Source organism: Apteryx mantelli, chromosome Z, assembly GCF_036417845.1.
Source record: "Apteryx mantelli isolate bAptMan1 chromosome Z, bAptMan1.hap1, whole genome shotgun sequence".
NCBI classification, from domain to species: Eukaryota; Metazoa; Chordata; class Aves; order Apterygiformes; family Apterygidae; genus Apteryx; species Apteryx mantelli.
The window spans coordinates 50,568,039-50,587,345 of record NC_090020.1 but is presented as its reverse complement, the minus strand read 5'-3'; the positions used below and the strand labels follow the sequence as shown (position 1 = coordinate 50,587,345).

At 38.6% G+C, this 19,307-nt stretch overlaps 1 protein-coding gene across 2 annotated transcripts; it reads right to left on the bottom strand.

The window, feature by feature from the left end:
• Positions 1-443: 443 nt before the first annotated feature.
• RIOK2 (RIO kinase 2) lies at positions 444-15,198 on the bottom strand. Of its 2 annotated transcripts, none has more exons than XM_067315812.1 (10): positions 15,061-15,198; positions 14,653-14,791; positions 13,691-13,807; positions 12,497-12,672; positions 9,563-9,651; positions 7,748-7,939; positions 7,234-7,326; positions 5,765-6,298; positions 4,676-4,772; positions 444-742 (listed from the first exon to the last, which is right to left on the bottom strand). In XM_067315812.1, the coding sequence occupies exons 1-10, from the start codon at positions 15,124-15,126 to the stop codon at positions 581-583; spliced, it is 1,665 nt and encodes a 554-aa protein (XP_067171913.1). In that variant the 5' UTR covers positions 15,127-15,198; the 3' UTR covers positions 444-580. The 2 variants fall into 2 exon arrangements, with proteins under 2 accessions (XP_067171913.1, XP_067171914.1); XM_067315813.1 differs by having other exon boundaries at positions 655-742; positions 6,159-6,298.
• Positions 15,199-19,307: the final 4,109 nt, after the last annotated feature.

Genomic DNA, 19,307 nt, shown 5'->3' with positions numbered 1-19,307 from the left:
AGATTTATATGTGAAAGCTTGGAGTGAAGGGAAGATAAATGAGAATTGCTGGGTTCAAAGTATGGGTATTAACATATTGTTTGGTGGTGTCTGTACAGGTACAAAAGAGATCTTAGAGTGTTAACTATTTCAGTACTAACTGCTATCAATCAGGTTCATACTTCTCTGATTTTTAATTAAACTGAAGAAGTATCTCTCTATAATGTAAGATGGCAGCATTTTAGATTTCAGTTTCATGTCCTTGCAAAAGTTGGTTTTTAAGGTGGAAGGGAAAATTTTAAGAGGAATCAAAAGATTCTTAATGTACACTAACACACTACAATCTATTTATAACAAGATTGGGAATTACTCTAGTTTAGTTATCGTACCTGATACCACTGATGCAATTTAAATCACAGCCAATGGTTTTAACTAGAAACACAAAACAAAATCCCCCAACCAAATCACAGGAACCAGAATGATGTTTATTAGCTTTGGAAAATAACATTCTGTTGTATAAAAGGACTATTGCTCCAGAATATAATTATTTTGAATGTATATATTATGAGTTTTCTGATGTTCTAGAGGAAGCTTTAATAAATTATCCCCAGAAACTAGCTGCATCCAAATTTGACTTAATGTTTTGCATATTTTCTCGACGCTGTTTGGTATAAATATTTGCCTCTCCTTTCTGCAGCCGCCGCCTCAGAGCAGCCTTCTGTTGCTTGGTCAGCTGACGTTTTATCTTCTGTTTCACCAGTTCCTACAAATAAATAAATTCAGTATTGGTACTTTTTGAAGATCATTTAGTACTAAGACATCCCGTAACAATCTTGCACTTCAATACCAACATGCCTTCCACAAAAATGTAAAAACTGGTAATGATGTTCTATGCTTGAAGATTTGACAAATGTCTTTCTTTTAAGTTAAAAAAAAAAAAATCATGCCCCTGTAGTAATTATTTGGCTTGTGCCTGTTTTTCTAGCATCTTGATTTTTTTTTTAAAGCCTGGCTTACAATGATCTGAGTACAATTCTAATGGAAAACACCAGCTCTTCAGCACCAGTGTGGGTAACAAAGAGGGGCAGTCAGGAATCACTTGGAATTCTTCCTTCCCCTTTTCCCCTGCTGTGAGGCAAGATGCCTTTTCAGCTGAGAGGGCTGCTCCACAAGCTCAGGACTGTCCTTTGCCTCTACAGCAACAGCACTGAAACAGCAGCAGCGACTGCCCTTTCCCTAGAGCTTTCATTTGTTATTTGTACTTATGTTTTCATTCTCAGTTCTGCTCCCCATTAAGATAACAATAGCTAGGCCTAATAAAAATCAAGCCATGATTTAGCAGGTTTTGGCTGCAAATTCTTCATGTGGATAATGATCCCAACTCAAGTTGCTGCACTCGTATTGAGTGTGTGCTTGTGTTTCTTGTCTTGGAAGAAAGAAAAAAAATTTTTTTTCATCTTTCTATGTCATCATGCAGGACTCATATCTATTGGTAATTCCAAAAGTGTCTTATTTTTATTATAATTATTACAGCATTAAAAAAGCACATCAAGGAATAAACCTGCCATTAATAAAAGATCTGCTGATGTCCAAATAACTGGATAAGAGGAAGAGTTTCCATCCAATAATATTTCTTTACATTTACCCTAATTTCAATTGCCTTGTGATGCTTTATTTATTGTACTATCTACTAAACTTCATTGTAGCATATTAAGTAGCAAGCTGGTAGGGAATAAATCAAGAACTAGATAGCATAATTTTGACAGGTTATATTCTTTAAAAGTAGCTGTGACTAGTACAACTACAGTAAGAAAATACAAGATAGTCTAGGAATTCAAGAACCAAATTCTGATTCCAGCAGGAATTCTGTAGTAATCAAGAGTGTCACCAGAACAGCAGTTTGCTAAGTTATCTTGCATGCAGACTGACTATCAAAACATGGATAAAACAACAGTTGCATCTGATGTGTCCTTCTTAGGTACATTTATCCATGAGCTCTTTGGAAATAAAAATTGTAGTTTCTCTTTAAAAATATTCCAGGAGAAACACTGATCAGAATTAAAACCATTTCATTGATGTCTTCTTTTGTCAGTTAGGCAACTGTCATTCTGTAATTTTTATAGGCAGAAAGCTAAAGGAAGGTTTCTTTACTTCTCTTCCCTGTGGTCAAGGACAACAGAATACTTTCTTGGTAGTTTTTACAAAAATTTGTGAGAGAAACTTTGCAACATAGAAATCAGAAATATCAGAAGAAGGTATGTAGGCAAAATTTAAGTTCACAAAACTTTACTGCTCAACCACAGCATGCAAGTCTCACTAGTCTTTCCATCACGGTCATCCTAAGCCTAAGCAACTATTTAAGTGCTTCAGAGTAAACAGATTTACATTTTTATTATTTAACTTTTTGGACAGTTCACATAATGTCTTCTAATTAAATTAGAATTGTCCTTACAAAGATTTGTACAAGCACAACAAGATACCTGTTTTCATCTAGAATAGCTGATTTTCCATAATTCATGACATGTGCTCTTTTGGGGATAGTCTCCAAGTTATGAATGTACCTACTGCTCTTGTTTGATATATGCCTGCAAGAATTCCTTTTACATGTTTAATTTGAAAAATATTTTTATGCTGTTTATTTTTTAATATGTTTTGTCCACTGAACAGAAAGCTGTATAAACAACAGAAATGCTAGCAGCAATAACAGGCATTGGCTCTAAGCAGCCCAGTGGGCTGTCCAGTGCCATTCTTTTGCATTTTTACTTTTATAATCATTTTCTTATGTGAGAGTTAGCTCATTATACATACCTTTTCTTTAGTTCTAACACTCAGAAGTTCAAATAAGATTCCACAATGGGCAGAAACCTTATTTTTACTTGGCAAAAGGGCATGTACGTGGTCAATAACTGAGGAAGTGTTATGCAAGACAGTACAGGATTAAAAGTTGTTTATGTGGCTCAGTCTCTGGAAAGCCTCTCCTGCTGTTGTGTTTCTTTCTTTTAGAACAGAATATTAGCTATGTACATGCCATTCGAATATTTCTAACGTGTTTTATGTGTCTGCCTACAGAGTAAACAAAGATCCCCGAAGTACTCACAAACTTTTCATAGCTACATAATGACCATTGCTGCCACCAAGTGGTAGAGGAGCATAATTTCAAGTCATTTTCTCTGTTACTTAGTAGCACCAACCTTTTTTTTTAGAAATCCTGCAGACTTAAATTAATGAACTGAAGAAAAAAAAAAAATCGCAAGCACCAGAAGCTGGAGAAGTCTGGGCAGGTCACCCTGGCTCTTGTTTCCTTCATTGCACAGTTCTAACCTGAGCCCGTCTCCTTAGGGAGACACAGGGCCATCCCCTAGAATAAGAACTGTGATGACTAACATTGACATCTGTTTTCTTCTCACATGAAGTCCTAGAAAAATGTGTTAGCCAACACACAAATATGCTGTTTCTTAACATGATTATTTATGTAACTTTCTAAGTTTATTGCCACATCTTTAACGTACTCATCTTAAAAGAAAAATAAAGTAAAGCAGCCAAGCATTCTACGAATAATATAGCCACTTAGAGACACCTTGTCTAAAACAAGGCTTCTTCACAGAATAAACCACATCACTTAATAGGATGTAGTAAAGCCTTTTTTAGAAGACTAATGAAGTAGTAAGTAGGAGGCCCTGGATTTAAGAGACTGCTTGTATATGAGAATCATCAAGTCTAACTAAATAATCACTCTTGCCAGTAGCGGGGTTTTCGGACACAATATTCACAGGACGTGTACTCTTACTGGGCAATAGAAATGCTTTGAAAAGATAATCTGCACATTTTGACTTTTGGTCCATGCCATGAAAGAGCTGAAACTACACTAACATGTCCCTCAAAACAGATTCTTCAGACCTGCTATTCTTAACTGTTAATGATACTAAGCCTGAATACACGTGCCCACATTTACAGTGGCAAGTATCTAGTCTGACCCACAAGAAAAATTACCTCATGGATCAGCTGACACAGCTGATAAGACAGCAGTTTCTTCCTGTTTTATATGGAGGATATATTATAACTAGAAAGAATCTTCTTCCTTTTAAAATCAATTGCACTTTTGAAATGTGATAAAGGTAGCCATCCTGACTATACAGACTGGGGTTGAAAAAAAAGACATTAAATTCAGCTGCAAAGTGTTCTCATTTATATGATGGGCAAGTCAAATTCATATTGCCAAAACCCCACCTATTGAAATGAGTTTGTATGAACGTTTCAGAGAAGAGGGTAAAGAAAGTTGTAAGACAGGAAGTGGAAACGGCCAAGCTAAATCTTGACTCAAGCATTCATTTTTAAAATTCAAAAATACTAATTGTAGCTAACAACAGAAGTACATGAACTGATTATATTTAAATTAGTGTACTACCACCCATACACCTGTTATTGCCTAAATGAGAGAGCTGCTAATGCTGGTGTAGAGCTTTGATGAAAAGCAGAGCAAAGAGCAACACATGTTGGGAAGTGCTGGAAATTGTTTACTTCTAAACAATTACAGAAATATTAGTCTTATTCTTCTGTGGTAATGGAACTGCAAACCATAGAGGTAAATCATAATAACCGTTCAAAAAATAATGCTAGAGAACATTTTTATAAATACTTACTATCAGCTATGTGCAATTTAAGAGGGTCTGAGAGTAGACTAGAAAATAATAATTACCGGTGGAATGGTTGAACAGCTCCCAACACTGCTGACTGATGTGATACTTTTAGTCCTGGTTCTGTGCTCATTGATATGAGCCATACTCTCTTCATTTCTAAAATACATAAATTGATGTTTTATTCCATGCAACAAAATAAACATCCTTTGCCTTTTATGGCTATCATGTTCTAATCATAAGTTTTTGAGCTATAATCTGAAAATTCCCAACACAACATCTGAGTACTACAGAAAATTTACATTTGAAATCTTAACTCTAGTTCTTCAAAACATGCATTTTATGACATGTAAGATTTTTTACATGATAGCTACATACATACTAAACACATTAAAAGAGACTTCAGAAAATGATAAATTGTATTTCAGATTCTGCATATTGCCTAGACAAGTCATTTCCCTAAAACACAAAAGGGGTGAGAAGAAGAGGGAGTGTCAGAGCTTCTATGCATATTCAGATACATAGGGAGCAGGCAAACTCAGAATTACCGTTTCGTGTACAAGGTGGCTAGCCTGAAGGTAAGCAGGAATTTCTAAACAAGTCAGGAAAGGAATTAAAAGCCAGAACAACAGACAGTAAGATATATTTGAATAATATATTCCAAGGAGCATGTTCTTGCTAACTTCAGCTGAGCAAGGGGAAGGATAAATTGGCTTTAAGAAAGAGCATTCTAATTATAAATCTAACCATAAGAGTTATTCAGAAGAATATTTTAACATCCAGAACTCTTTCACTATCATTATTAATTAAAATAAAGAAAAAAGAAAGACAGAGGAAAAAAAGTCCACCACAGAAAATAGGTGGATCTAGGAATTAATTCCAAGACTGGTTCTTTCATTGAATACTACACTGTGAGACAACTGATTGGTCACACTAAGAAGCATTACATATATAGTACCAATCAATAAGTTACCTAGCATGAGATCAACAGGAAAGATATTCACTCTAACATTAAAAAAGATAAATTGAATTTTTAGTCTTCAATTGAAAACAAGGGTGGCTGAAGAGCAGTGCTGAACTACTTTGAAGATGCCCATTTATTGCAGGAGGGGGGGAGAAACAACTCCTAGACAGCCAATGGGAATCTTTACCTGTAAGGCCTGAATTGCTTGTTTAATGTTGACAAGTCAACCAGATCAGGGCACTCATCTTCACTGTCCTTGTCATTGGGGCCTTCTCCTTGACCTGTCTGATTTTCAACTTCAGCAGCATTTTCAGTTATTCTTTTGTCCTCAGAAAAAGCAATTACAGAACTCTCTGCATCATTACTTGTGTTCCAAAGGGTAGTTTGCCCTTCAACTTTTTCTAAGACAGAACTCAACTCTGACACACTCAGCCTCTGTGTATTTTCACTACTTTCAGTCATATCAGCCTCTTCACTGCAATTCATCAAGCCTTTAGAGGATCTGCTTTCAGAGAAATCATCCACTTCATGCGTGAAGTCTCCATTGTTTTCTTTATCTGTGCTGAGGAAGTTGAGTTTACCTTCAAGATCTAAAAATTCTGATGTCTCTATTTTATGATCATTCTCATCAGGACCTGCTGGGTAAAGCAGTTCATCATCTTCCTGCATTTCCTTTGTATAGCCACTGGCAGCAATCTCTATGTCAAGAGAACACTCTCTCCTGAGAAAGAGGTACAAGTAGATTTCTTTTAATACATGAAATCATCGTGCTAGTAATATGCCTTATTTTGGATTAAAAATACTATCAAGTTGCACTGTAACTATTCAGATACTATTAACGAAGAGTGTACTCTGTTGAAACACATGGCGCACAGTATGATAGTGCTGAGCTTTGGGTAAATTAGTTAACAGACTGTAGACTGATAGTAGCAAACTTTTCCTACAGCAGATGACTCCATCTCCGCAACCAGCATTTATTTATTTATTTATTTATTTATTTATTTAAAATAAATGATTTGATTTTAGTAGGACTACAATTTGACTTAAAGATCAAATTATGTTTATGCACACAGAACAATAAAGGGTACACTGACATTCACACGGACTGATGCACATGTGGCTCCCGTTTGAAAAGAAGCTCAATATGAAATAAAATCCTTTTCATTGCAACAACTTCATTCTTAAAGTGTGCAAAAAGGGACAAAAATATCAAAAAAAAAGTCTGAAAACAGTCACCACATTTACTGGCATTTAAAAAATAAATTTAAAATTGGAGCATAAATTAATCCTCCATATACCAGAAGTGTCAAATAGGCTTTAAGGAATGCGAGAACCTGATTCTGCATCACTGTAACATTTCCTAGATATCTGTCATTTGTATCAAGGCTTTGGATTAATAACTTCCCCTTCTCAGCAGCAAGAAGAAATGCAAAATAGGCAACAGCAGATTTAAAAGTGCACTTCAGCTTCTGGAAACCACTTACAGTAGCTTCGGCTAAAGAAAACAGATCCTTCTTACAGCAGGAATGACAAAAGTATCATTTTAAATTGCAGAGTTACACCTATTTTTTCATTTCTCTCAAACATCCATTATTCTCTTAGAACCAACAAAAATACCATAAATAGAAGAACTCAGATTCATGTGGCATTTTATACCTGATATCCTGGAATGTTGGAAAGAGTTCACTCTCATAGCTGAAACGTTTCTTAAAGAACTCTTTAATACATTTAACATCTCTATCAAAATACCTGTAAAAAATACAGAATTGTAGAAACATAACATCAAGGTAATGAAATTTATTGCAGTGATCAACTTTTACCCTGAAAGCCTTGTATTTTTTGATTTTATTTAAAAATTAATGGTCTAGTAGTGATCTCACAAGATAAAGCTAGGGAGACAAACTGTTGACATGCAGTTTATTTCTAAGCTTTTCTTTACTGAAAGACATCATTCTGTTTGAGAACCAGTTAACTGCATATTTATCCTAAAGAGACATTTCTCCCCATTCAAAAAAATCAAACTAGATTTGTCATGTTATTTGTGTCACGTGACAACAATAGTAGAAAAAATTAGAAACAGACTTATGAAAATGAGGTGTCATGGTTGGCCATTTGCTGTTATCATCATTTGCTAGATTTATTTTGAAAACACCTTTAAGTTTCCACCTACCATTCAGCATTTGGATGTGATGTTGATATCATCTGAGGGAAATCAATCATGGTGACATGGTCATCATTATCTAATATGAGATTAAACTCATTGAAATCACCATGAATCAAACCGTGATTGGCAAGTTTTACAATTAGATCCATTAATTCACTGTAGACAGAGGCAGGATCTTCCATTTGGCGCACCTGGCATCTGGAAAGTTAAATAAAATATCCTGAACTTTCAAGGACTTAAATTATATGAAATACATACAAGGTAGATGAAATATATCTTACAGGATCACAGGGTAATTCAGGCTGGAAGGGACCTCTTGAGATCTCTAGTCCAACCTCCTGCTCTCAGTAGCAGCAATAACTAGGTCTTTCTGTAGTCAAATCAATAGGCCCCATTACATTTTCTTTCATAAAATTGTATTTTCTAGACTAACTTAGAGGAAAACAAAACAAAAAACAAACAACCCCCCCCCCTAAAACCTGAACCTCTACCAGTGAAAGCAAAGTATCTTAACAAGGCAAAATACAGATCATCTTTTCTTTACAAGCAGACTAAGAAAAAAGGCAGTTGCTTTGTTACACTAAGCACTGTCAAGAAGAGGTTAGCATTTACAGTTACTTCATGAGATATTTTGGTCTGAATGCAGCACTTCAGTGTTATGAGAATGAATCATTTTCATATAATATAAACAAAGTACAGTGGAAGCCTAGCAGCTTTGTAACAGGCTGCTGTCAAAAATTTTCATGTCGGTACTAAAATTAATTGGCAATACTTCCCATAGCCACAAGTCCGTATTATAAAATATCCCATTCATTCTTTGAATGTGGAAGTCATGTTAATTGGCCTCTTGCAAGACCTAGGCATATTTGAAATAATTCTCATCCACTACAGCCTTTCCTTCAGGTCAGAACTGCAAAACAGCGATAGCATAGCAAACTTTCACTGCTCATGTTCACATGGAATTGAAGTGCTTCATCTACGGCACAGATATGGAATTATTTAACAAATGAAGTTGGGGAGAGACAATATCGTGCATTTTTAAAGGCATTTCTTCTTCCACATTACTCTTTAATTCACCTAAGTTTTGGGATTAGTTCTCTTTTGATTAAAATGCCCATTACAGATACAGACTGCCATATCAGAACATGACCTGATTTGTTCTAGAACTGAGCACTTTAAATCGCTGGGTAAGCACCTAGGTTATTTTGGATTAGACTGAGTATTAACAGACTTTCTGCATTCAGCTGTGCAAACAAACCAAGCTATCTCTTCACGTACAAACTTCAAAGATATTTGATGTTTCTAGATGTTAAACAACTGGATCAATATAACATTCCCTGAAGTAACAAAAATAAAGGTAATTATACATGATATTCTAGGTACACAAAGGGAAGAAACCCATTTTTTAAAAAGAAGTTGTAAAATGGTGAGTTGTAATCTTAGCTGAATTACCACGGCAAGGATCATGAACTGAAGCCAAAGAAAGAACACAACATGAAAGACATACAGGATACGCAGTTTTTATGTAGAACACAATTGTAGTATTAACCTATGCCTCCCTGCTCTTTTGATGTATTCCATACTTAAAATACCAGTCTATTTCAGCAATTTCTTTGGACAAAAGAAATACCACCTTCTTTGAATAAAGAGATAACAGAAAGACGACTATAACTAGGCAGAACCCAAACCCGTGTGGGCTAGAGAGCAAGGGGAAGTCACAATTTACCCATATGCCAAGAAAAAATGCCAACCCTGTTACCTTACTGAGCCCAATGTTGTCACGGTTTCTATTACACAGAGAATTCAAGCTTTAGTACTTACAAGGGATAACCATTAATAAGTTCCATGACTACTGCATGCCTGTTGTAGTCTACAGGTTTTGGAACAGGAAACTTTCTGTCATGCAAAGCCTGGAAAGAGACAACACTATGCTGAAAAATTAAATGGTTAAGAAAACATTACATATATTAACAAACTCCCATCTACGCTAAGCAATAAACACTACTGTGGGAGCAGCACAATACAGATTTATCCAATGCTAACTAGAAGCATCAAAGTACATGCTCAAGTAGGAAGGCTGCTGACATCCCTCTGAATTTTCACTGTAAAGACAAATCACATTCATAAGTTTAGACAATAAACATGCTTCTATCTTGTCCACAGTTTAATTATCTTGCATCTAGAGGAAAAAGAAAACCTAGAATGGAGAAAAGACAGAATCATATCTAGACTGTTAGTCCAAGTAAGTAACAGTAGATAATTAGGAATAGTGTGGCAGGCACTAGAAAAAGATTCCACATTTTAAATTGTTGCCAATTCAGTTCTGTCTGGCTCATTAACTCAGCAAACATACTGAGTTTCTGTAAGGCAGAAGTTCATTTCTTAAATATTAAGAGCCAGAATTGCACCACACTGAAGATTAACAGGGTCATAGTATTTTGAAGCACTCCTGTTAGCCTTTTCGGATGCAAATTTTGTCATTCACTTGATCCAACACTCAGCTTCTTTATTGGTTTTGTTCTCTTCTTGCTCATTTTCTCATTAGCAGTGAATTTCACTAAGAGAAGATTCTAAGTTATAGCAACGTAAATTTAGCTTTTGTTACTTAAATCTTACACTGTTTTCACTTTTTAGCATATATTTAATCCTCCTCGTTCTCCTTTCCAGGGAGATTGATTCCAAGGTCTATATTTCTACAAGTCCTGGCCACATAATGATTTACATGTGGACCAATATACCAATACAGAGTTTCTAAATGATGTTAGCAGTCCTTTTTCTCTCTGCGATGGCCACTGGTAGAACCTAAGGACAATCAAGATTTTTAACAGAAACAAGAAAATCATGTTTAATGTATATAGTGATGTTGCATATCACAAGAGGAGAGGGGTAAGGTAGTTCTTGATAAATAGTTTTCCACTATCAGCTTGTAACCTTTTTAAGACATCTGCATTTTTAAAGCAGGTCATAAAGATCTGGAACTGAGAGAGAGTAGAAATATATGCTTGGAAGTAAAATTTTCTTTCCCACAGTACGGAACAGTGCACCTTTTCAGCTCAGAATGCCAGTTTGCACTGAAAGAGTACACTCAATGGCACAGCAACAACTGAAAACCATGGTAAATAAGAAAACTGCAGTAAAACAGCAGGACAAAACCAAGTGTCTGACAAATGACAGAGTGACAGTAAATAGTCTTTTCTTTTTTCATTTGCAAGCTCATGCAAGGAAATTTATAGGAGAAGCAGTAGAACTGGTTATACATAAAGCAGAATCTGTGAATTTCCCACATGTTAGGAATCTTAGGTGTTGCTAAGTAAGAATTCTGCAAGTAGTATTGGGGCGGGGGGCTGGATGCCCAATCTTTTAAAAAGACTGATGCCCAAAGCTGAACATCCTAAAGTTAATACTGTCTCCTGCAGCCTCAGTATTCAATTCGTACAGATGTTTCAGCCATCAATACAAATGAAATATATTTAATATCTGAGTCACTAAGAGGTAAAAGAATTATTACTTCTTTTAGCACCTGATGTGACAACAGAAACAGATTTGATTTAAAATATGAATGATTCCTATCCCGATTAAAAGAGAAATCTAATTTACTTTGACAGCAAATTACTGGCAGCCTGCACATATGGGCATGTTTTAAAACACAGAATTTGGTCACCCCACTAATAAATTTCTCCACATTAAGATCTATATTGCCTACTTTTGTACTGGAATGGTTTTACCAGTGCAAAAATGAAAAACCCAACTCAAATCAATCTAAAATTGTTGATTTACTGCTCTAAAAATTTTAACTCTCAAGTGACTATGTACTCTTACTTCTAATAGATATGAACATGAATCTCAATAAGCAAGTAAGTCATCAAGAGAACCATTTAACTGAATTTCAACTATCATTAAAATTCTAAACAATTTAAATGCTTGAGTATAGAAAACAGAGGCAGAGAATTACATGAGTGGGATCCCAAAAACGGGCTGCCAAGAAAGTTTGTGGAAACTCCATCCTAAAAAATTTTCAAAACTCTACAGGATGAGGCCCTGAGGGACCTGATCTAACCTTTAAGCTAACTTTGCTTTGGGCAGGAAACTGGACTAGATGACCTCCAAAAGTCCCTTCCAACTTAAATTACAGAGTATCTTTTATACAAGACAAGCAGGTATCACTGGTACACACTATCTGTGTTCCAAATTAGATATATGCTTAGTTTGGAATTTGTTTGAAACTCACCTGACTAAAATGCTAAGAATCCTCCACAATTATATCTGCAGAAAGAATCCAAGTTAAATGGCAAGACTAAAATGCAGTCAAGATGGTAAGGCATAACTCTGTCTGCATTTCACCAAGTTTTCCCCAGCACATGTATTCATGGACCAACAAAATGATATCGGAATGTTTTTCTTGGCTTTTCCAAAGAAGTTAAGTGCAATGACAGTATGTTTAATCGCTGTCTTGTTAAGATAGAGGTGATTGGACAGCTTTGTATGTCATTTGTCCACAAATAACACTATTTATCTGAACTTCTCATATAAAGTCCGTTTCCATGCCATATGACTTTCATGGCATAGCTTTGTTTTGCCACTGTAAAGTGTACCAGAAATATACCACTGAAATTACTGGACTTGAAATACACATTTCAGGTAGAGAAAACTTGTAAATCTTATTAGTTTTACAAGTATGAATGGACTGAAACAAAATCTAAAGAGTATCTTCCAGTCTATTACACCATTGTTGATTTAGCGTGAACAATCACCCACCTTCATGTAGGCAAACTCCTTCATTGCTGCTAGCCGGGATAAATACAGCCATGACATTTTATGCCTGTGCTTGTGGTAGTCGCGTTTATTTTTAAGGCTGCGAAAGGAAGTTCTTCCAAGCCTGTGCAATTTCAATGCAAACTCCTGCTCCTCTTCATTTGCAACAATATAAATATCTAAAAGACAAAAGAAATACTGTCACACATCTAAGAAATAAACGGTATCTAACAGGCTAGTATCTGATTAAAAAGTGCTTCAAGAAATTTTTTGCTTCACTTCTTACAATTGCTACTTCCAGCAGGGCGAGATCACCTACATTTATTCTGAGAGTTACTAAAGACAACTATATTTTACATATTGTACATTAGAGATCTGAATACGAAAAGAAATTATTGTCAAAGAGATCATGGCACCCCATTAAACTAAACTTTGATGTGATCCAAAACATAATTCAGAGTGAGAGAGAAAAAAAATAACTGAAAGGAGGAACAGAGACAATTCAGACTGCCTGACTTAAGGTACCTATATTCAGGCTAATCTCTCCAGTCTAGAAGAAATAAAAGCTCCTCTAGAGGGAAATTTAAGGCAGGAGCCCAGCTCTGGTGTTCTTGATCACACCCTGGGGGACTCTCTTTCTTTCTGTTGACTGGACAGAGAACCCAAGAATCCAGCCTCTTAATCTAGAGAATGTTAATAATAGCCTGTGTTTCATTTCTACCATTTGTCCTCAATAATGGTCTTCCTCATTCTTCAAAGAGTTTCATGCTGTGCCAGACTAAAAGCTACGTGAACTTAAGAACAATTAAGATAGTACTCCAATAGTTTTAATGCTATTTTAACTTCCTATCTCATTTTAGGTGGGGCAAGACAAGCTAATGTTATCTTTTTGTAAAATGGTTCAAAATTCTTCACTAAGCATTAGACAAAAGCCATACGCCTGCAAAGTTTCTTTTCAAGCGACAATCCAAAAATTAGACAGAATGGTCAAAGTGAAAGGCCAGTCTTCTGAAAAAAAAAATCAAATGCAGCCAGCAGCCTTACACAGCATTTCAAAGAGTGACCCATAAATCTTAAATGTTTGACAGATCAACTAACGTGTTTATCCAGAGGAAACTTTACTCAATTTCTAGCAAAACACTTGCAGCATTACAGCTTTCTTTGCTTAAAAATTATCAAAAACATTTTTCAGATTACCTGATTCTTTACCAACACCCATCTGGTTTCCAACAGAATTGATGACTTGCCGGGAAGACAGAGTTTTCAAAGTAAGGTAATCGTATCCTGCGTTAGTTAACCGGTAGCCCTGGACAGCTAAATAAGAATAAATTGTGAAATATTTTACTCCTTATTATGTATACATTACCTTTACAATAAGTCTAATTTTAGTTTCATTTCTTATTTCAGTTTATGGTAGGCAAAAACCTATTTTCTCCCTGTTGGCTAGTATCAGCCCAATTACCTACAAGTTTTATGAAAACTAACAGCTGGGTAAAAGACAGACATGCTGTTAGCCTTTCAATAATGGAGGCAACGGTAGTAGTTTAGATAGCATGGGAAAACCCAGAGTGCTTTGGAGGGTAGGAGACATAGACAGGATTTGGGATTTTTTTGAAGATCTAGAGGGATCCTCACCCTTAAACCTCTGAAGAGCTGAGACAGATAGGAAAGGAACTTCATGCAGACTCCCACAGTATGTTTGCAAAGCCCCACGCGGCGACAAGGCTGAAGGAAAGGACCTGCACAACCGCTACTCGTCACATGGCAGGGAACAAAAAATACATTAGTAACTGTTTCATGATGGGGTGAAGGGTACCAGACTCTTGTAGTCTGCCCCAGCTTGTGTATTATGATAAGACAATAATCTATTTGGGTTGATACCCATATGCATTTGAATATGGCCCTAATTGGTGATTATTTTATTTTTGTTGAATTTTGTGACTAAGCAAGAGAAAGTTAACTATGTTCCTCACTATTCTGGCTCTCATCTTTACTGGCACGAGCAGCTCAGCAGACAGCTGGTTCCCAGGCTGGCCCAAGAGAGGGTCAGGCCACTGGTGCTCTGGATGCCCATCCGTGTCAAGGTCCGCTACGTCTGCGTGAACCACTGCGAGGCATTTGTCGGAGGAGGGGAAGCCCAACACAAAATTCAAACTCACTTTTAGTTCGTTCGTAAGCCAAGAGTTTGTGCTTCGCCAACTCTCTCAAAATTTTGTTGCAGCCCCCATGTTTAAGGCTGGCAATGGAAGCGATTAAGCTAGCAGGGACTATTTCATGGTTCTTCATGCCCATTTCCACCTAAAATAGCAAATAAAAACAAAAGCATTATAAATGGCATTTTTATGAACTTAACACTGCTGATTTATAGAACTCATTCAAACTCCGGCGCCAGCGGTCACAGGCCGAGGAAGGGGGCAGGGCGCCCAGCAGGAGCCGCGCGGCTCCCCGAGCACAGACCCGCCGCCCCGGCGGCCACCGCCCCGCCGCCCTGTGCCCGGTCTCCCATCCGCGCGCGGAACGGGCCCGGCCCTGCTTAGCTAAGCAGCCCCTCCCCGCGCCGGGCTCACCGCGGTCAGGACCCTGAAGTGCTCCCGGGAGAGGTACCGGAGCATCACCACGTTCAGCTTCCCCATGGCCGCCGCGGCCGGCGGGCGCCAGCGGCACCAGCAACCCCCGCGACCCACGCAGCAAGCCGGCTAGGCCGCTCCGCGCTTGCGCACGCGCCACAGGCCCGCAGCGCCGCTGCGGCGCATGCGCAGAGCTGTCAGCACGCGCCGCGGCCACTACTCCCAGCCGGTAACCGGGCGGGGTCCGTGCACGGGACAGGTCCTGGCAGCTGCATATAAACTCGGGTCCTCGGCCGGACCTGCGTGTGCTTGAGCGGTCACGGAGTCATTACTGGATCAGAGATGGCACAGAACAAGCCCCTGCTACGAGGCTTGGCTGGAGTCCGCTCCCTGCCGCGAAGGAGTTAACTGGGTCGCCTGTACATCTGCCAGGACCGGCTACCTACCAGAAACGCCCTCGTAAGGCACGAGGCAGAGTAACGGTTGGTCCCGCAGCCGCTGGGTGTGGGTGGCGGGCACGGCGCGAGCACCAGCTCCACCGTGCCGCCGTTCCGCACTGCCCCCGCAAAGATCCCTCCCCTCCCCTCCCCGCTGCCGCTATACCTGCGCCCGGCGCGCCAGGGAGGGCAGGAGGCTCCTAGGGCGCCCATGCCCGCTAGCGGCCGCGCCCGCGCGGGCGGGGCAGGAGCGGAGCCGCGCGTGGGGTCCCGGGTTCTAGGCCGGGACGCGGGGTGGCCCCGGGGAGGTCCGCGGGGAGCTGCGGCGCTTGTGGTACGGGATACACGAGTGGTGACGAGCAGTGTTTTATGTGAAGTGTCTTGATTGCTTTAGTGTTTTTAAGTGTGCTCAAGATCTGCTTCGTATGGTAATCTTGTATTACAGTTTCAGTGAATGACCTAGAAAGAAATCTTTAAAGTACCTGACTTGGTACATAACGTGTATTTTTATGTGTGTGTGTACCAGCTTATGTATTGTACAAAGATTCCTGAGGTAATAAAATACTTCAGAAAAGTCTGAATCACTTGGTAAATCCATCTGTAAAAATGCTTATGCTTCCTGGAAAAACAGGACCTGGATTGCTTCCAGCCTGACACTCTAGGCTGGAGTCCTTGGTTTTGACCTGAGCAATACGAACTGGGACCTGCTTCTAGCTCCCGAGGCCTGGCGGTACCTGTGTCTGCCCCCTCTGTGAAGAGGTCACAGTGCTGTGCCGCTTTCCCTCTGCTGGGCTCTGAGGGCTGCCTGGTGGTGGTGAGCCGCATACGCCTTTGCTCGCCTGTCTCGGGGAAGGCTGAGTGCCACCCACATCCTCTGCAGGCCTTGCTCGTGGTTATCATGCTTTGTGGGGATCCCTGTGACTCCTGATAGTGCCGGGCAACTTCCGGTAGAAAACATAGCATGTGTTTTCAAATAATGCTAAAGAGCCGTGGGGAAGTATCCCAAGGGATACCACATTTACTATCACTTAGAATGTCTAAATCCACCTTCGATATCACTGTAAATACAATATATGTAATGTAATCTATTACAAACTCTAGTAATGAGTGTCAGCTGATAAAATCTGTAACTGTGTAGGAAATGTTTCCTTAAAGTGCATCAGCCTTCAGGTAACAATCATAATTTTTTTTTTTTGTTTTGATCAAAAAATGGATAAGGTTGTGAGTTTTCTTTCCTTTTTTTTCTTTCTTTTTTTTCCCCAAACCCTGGGAGGGTGGTGGTTTAAACTCATATTTACAAATGGAGACATTTTTTACTGCTTTGTTAGTAACAGTTCTGTATTGTGTGTTAACTTGCAGTGGTGAGAACTTAACAAATCCTGTTATCCTGTAACAATAATGATATACTGGACATCCTTACCTCAATTACTTTGTAAAATGACATTGTGAACTTCTACCTTTTTCTTCTGTATTTTTCAGATTCTTTAGGTCTTAAATGGTGAAAGGGGACTCTTTCTGTTAACTTAAACCAATAAAACCTTGACTCCCCCCCCCCCCCTTAAGAACTTTCTTAAACAATTTCACTTTTCAATGCTCTTAAATGTTTCACTTTTTCAAGATGCAAGGTAATGTATGCATGCTGCACACTAGCTTGTGATACAATCCTCTTAGTTCCAAGGGATGGCATATTGATGAGCTCCAAGGAATGGCATTATACAAGTCAAATTGATAGCTGGGTTTGCCTCAGTCCATGGGTTTGCACCTTCTTCCAAACTCCTTGTCCTTATTCTCTTTGTTGAAACCAGAGCCTCCTGACCCTAACTTTCTGCTATAGTATCTTCATCTGTCTAACCTTTGCAAGCCCCAGTTCTGTATCCATCCCTTTGCTTCACCAGTGCTATTTATCCTTTTCAAATCATGGTATTTTACTATGGAACAAGCAGTCATGCTGGTCAGCTGTAGGTTTCAGGTACCTCTGAAGGAGAGGATCAATGTCTAATGTCTAACCAGTTACTCTGCAGTGCTTGATTGAGAGTGACTGTAAATAATTATGGTTTATTAGCTTTTGTTCTGTATGTGTATTGAAACAGACAAATTTGTCCAGGATAGTTCTATTTAATTAATTCTACATCTTTTTCTCAAAGCCTTCCCCCCACCCCACGCTACGTCTGCATTGTTTCTTACTCCCTGTCATCATTCCACCCATGCTTGCAGGTGTTGGCCAGCATGCAGATGGGCAGAGCTGTCAGCTACAAGGTGATTAGTGCCTCACAGTGCTCAGGCAGTTGGGACTTGGTGGTAACATCATATGCTGTGTGGCTTGGTGGCTGCAGACCACAGACTGCTGCTTGGGGGGGGTGGGGGCTGCTGTAGAAAGGAGCAGGCAAAACTCAAGTTTTTTTGTTTGTTTCTGCAACATGGCAGGGCAGAAATATTCTGTGTTTGTCTAATATCTTAACTGATTCTGCGTGCAGAGTTAAATTTAAAGCTTAAATCCATAGGTTTATCTTTTTTAATATTTTGTTGTTCATGCTCTCACATGGCATGAAGAGAAACTGCATCTCTTGGTTTGCTCTCTGGCATCTCTTGAGCAAGATTTGTTAGTAGCCTTGGAAAATGCGATATATCTCTAAAGTCCTTCTGCTAGAAACACTGGGAACACATGACTGTGAGGTAGGTTTCCAAATGACCTATCTCAGTGTGTAAAAGAGGATATTAATTCATTGTATCATTAGTCAATTAGAAGACCTGCAGTTTGAATAATACTCCTATAATAAGACTACCCAAAACTTCATGTCCTTGGCTTTTGACAAGGAATGTTAACTTTAAAATTTTTCTCCAGTCTGGAGAATATTTAAGAGCCTACATGTTAAAACACTTTCTGGTATTAGCTACTGCTGCTGTGCTTAGGATTCTAGCTGCAGCAGATCTTGTTAAATATTCTTCATATGACAACACTTCTTTACAGCACAAAAACATTCTGGACTTGCAAGGAGGCACCTTGAAAGTTGAACTCATAAACTGAGATGTTAAACTTACAGTACAAACAGTTAAAAAGAGAGAATCTTTCTTAAAAATTCTACATGAGCTTAAAGTCACAAGTTTAACCACGAAAAAAGAATGTTCTCCAGAAGTCTGTGTTGATGTAACAGAATTAATGAGAACTGTAGAAGTATGGTTACTTTTGACTGGTTAGTTTACTTCTAAGGGGATGCTGACTTTATTATGAAAAGCATGCATTGCAACACTGTATTTTTTATATTTCTGAATATTGTAGCTTTGACCCACTGTGTGTATATAAATAGATATAGGTGATAAGTGTGGGGACAGAAAGGGCCTGGTGTTTGTAAAACTTTTCTAATGAATAGCAGAATCTCCGCCGGGTATACAAATCCTGCACATTCCTTTCTGAAGGTAGATTTATAAATCCCCCAAAGCTCTTGTTGAAAGTAAGGTTTGAACAGTGCAGTTCATATACTAGGCTCGTTCATAGCAGTGTTAGGAAACTGCTGTTCTCAAGATACATATGAATGCTTATGATTTTATTGCTGCAGGTGTCCCTTTTCAAATGAAAATTAGTAATAACTCTTCAGGGAATAGACTTTGGTAGTGTTACAGTTTCTAGGTTAGTTAACTGCTAACGCATCTGAATTACTAACAAAAAAAAAAGTGATTACTATATGTATAATGAGCCCACAGTGATGCCTGTATGTCACCTGCATGTTTATACCTGGAATTTCAGATCAGCAGTTGGCATTTGTCAAGGCAGTGTTTGGTAACTTCATGAACCTTAGTTGGTGGTCACACAGC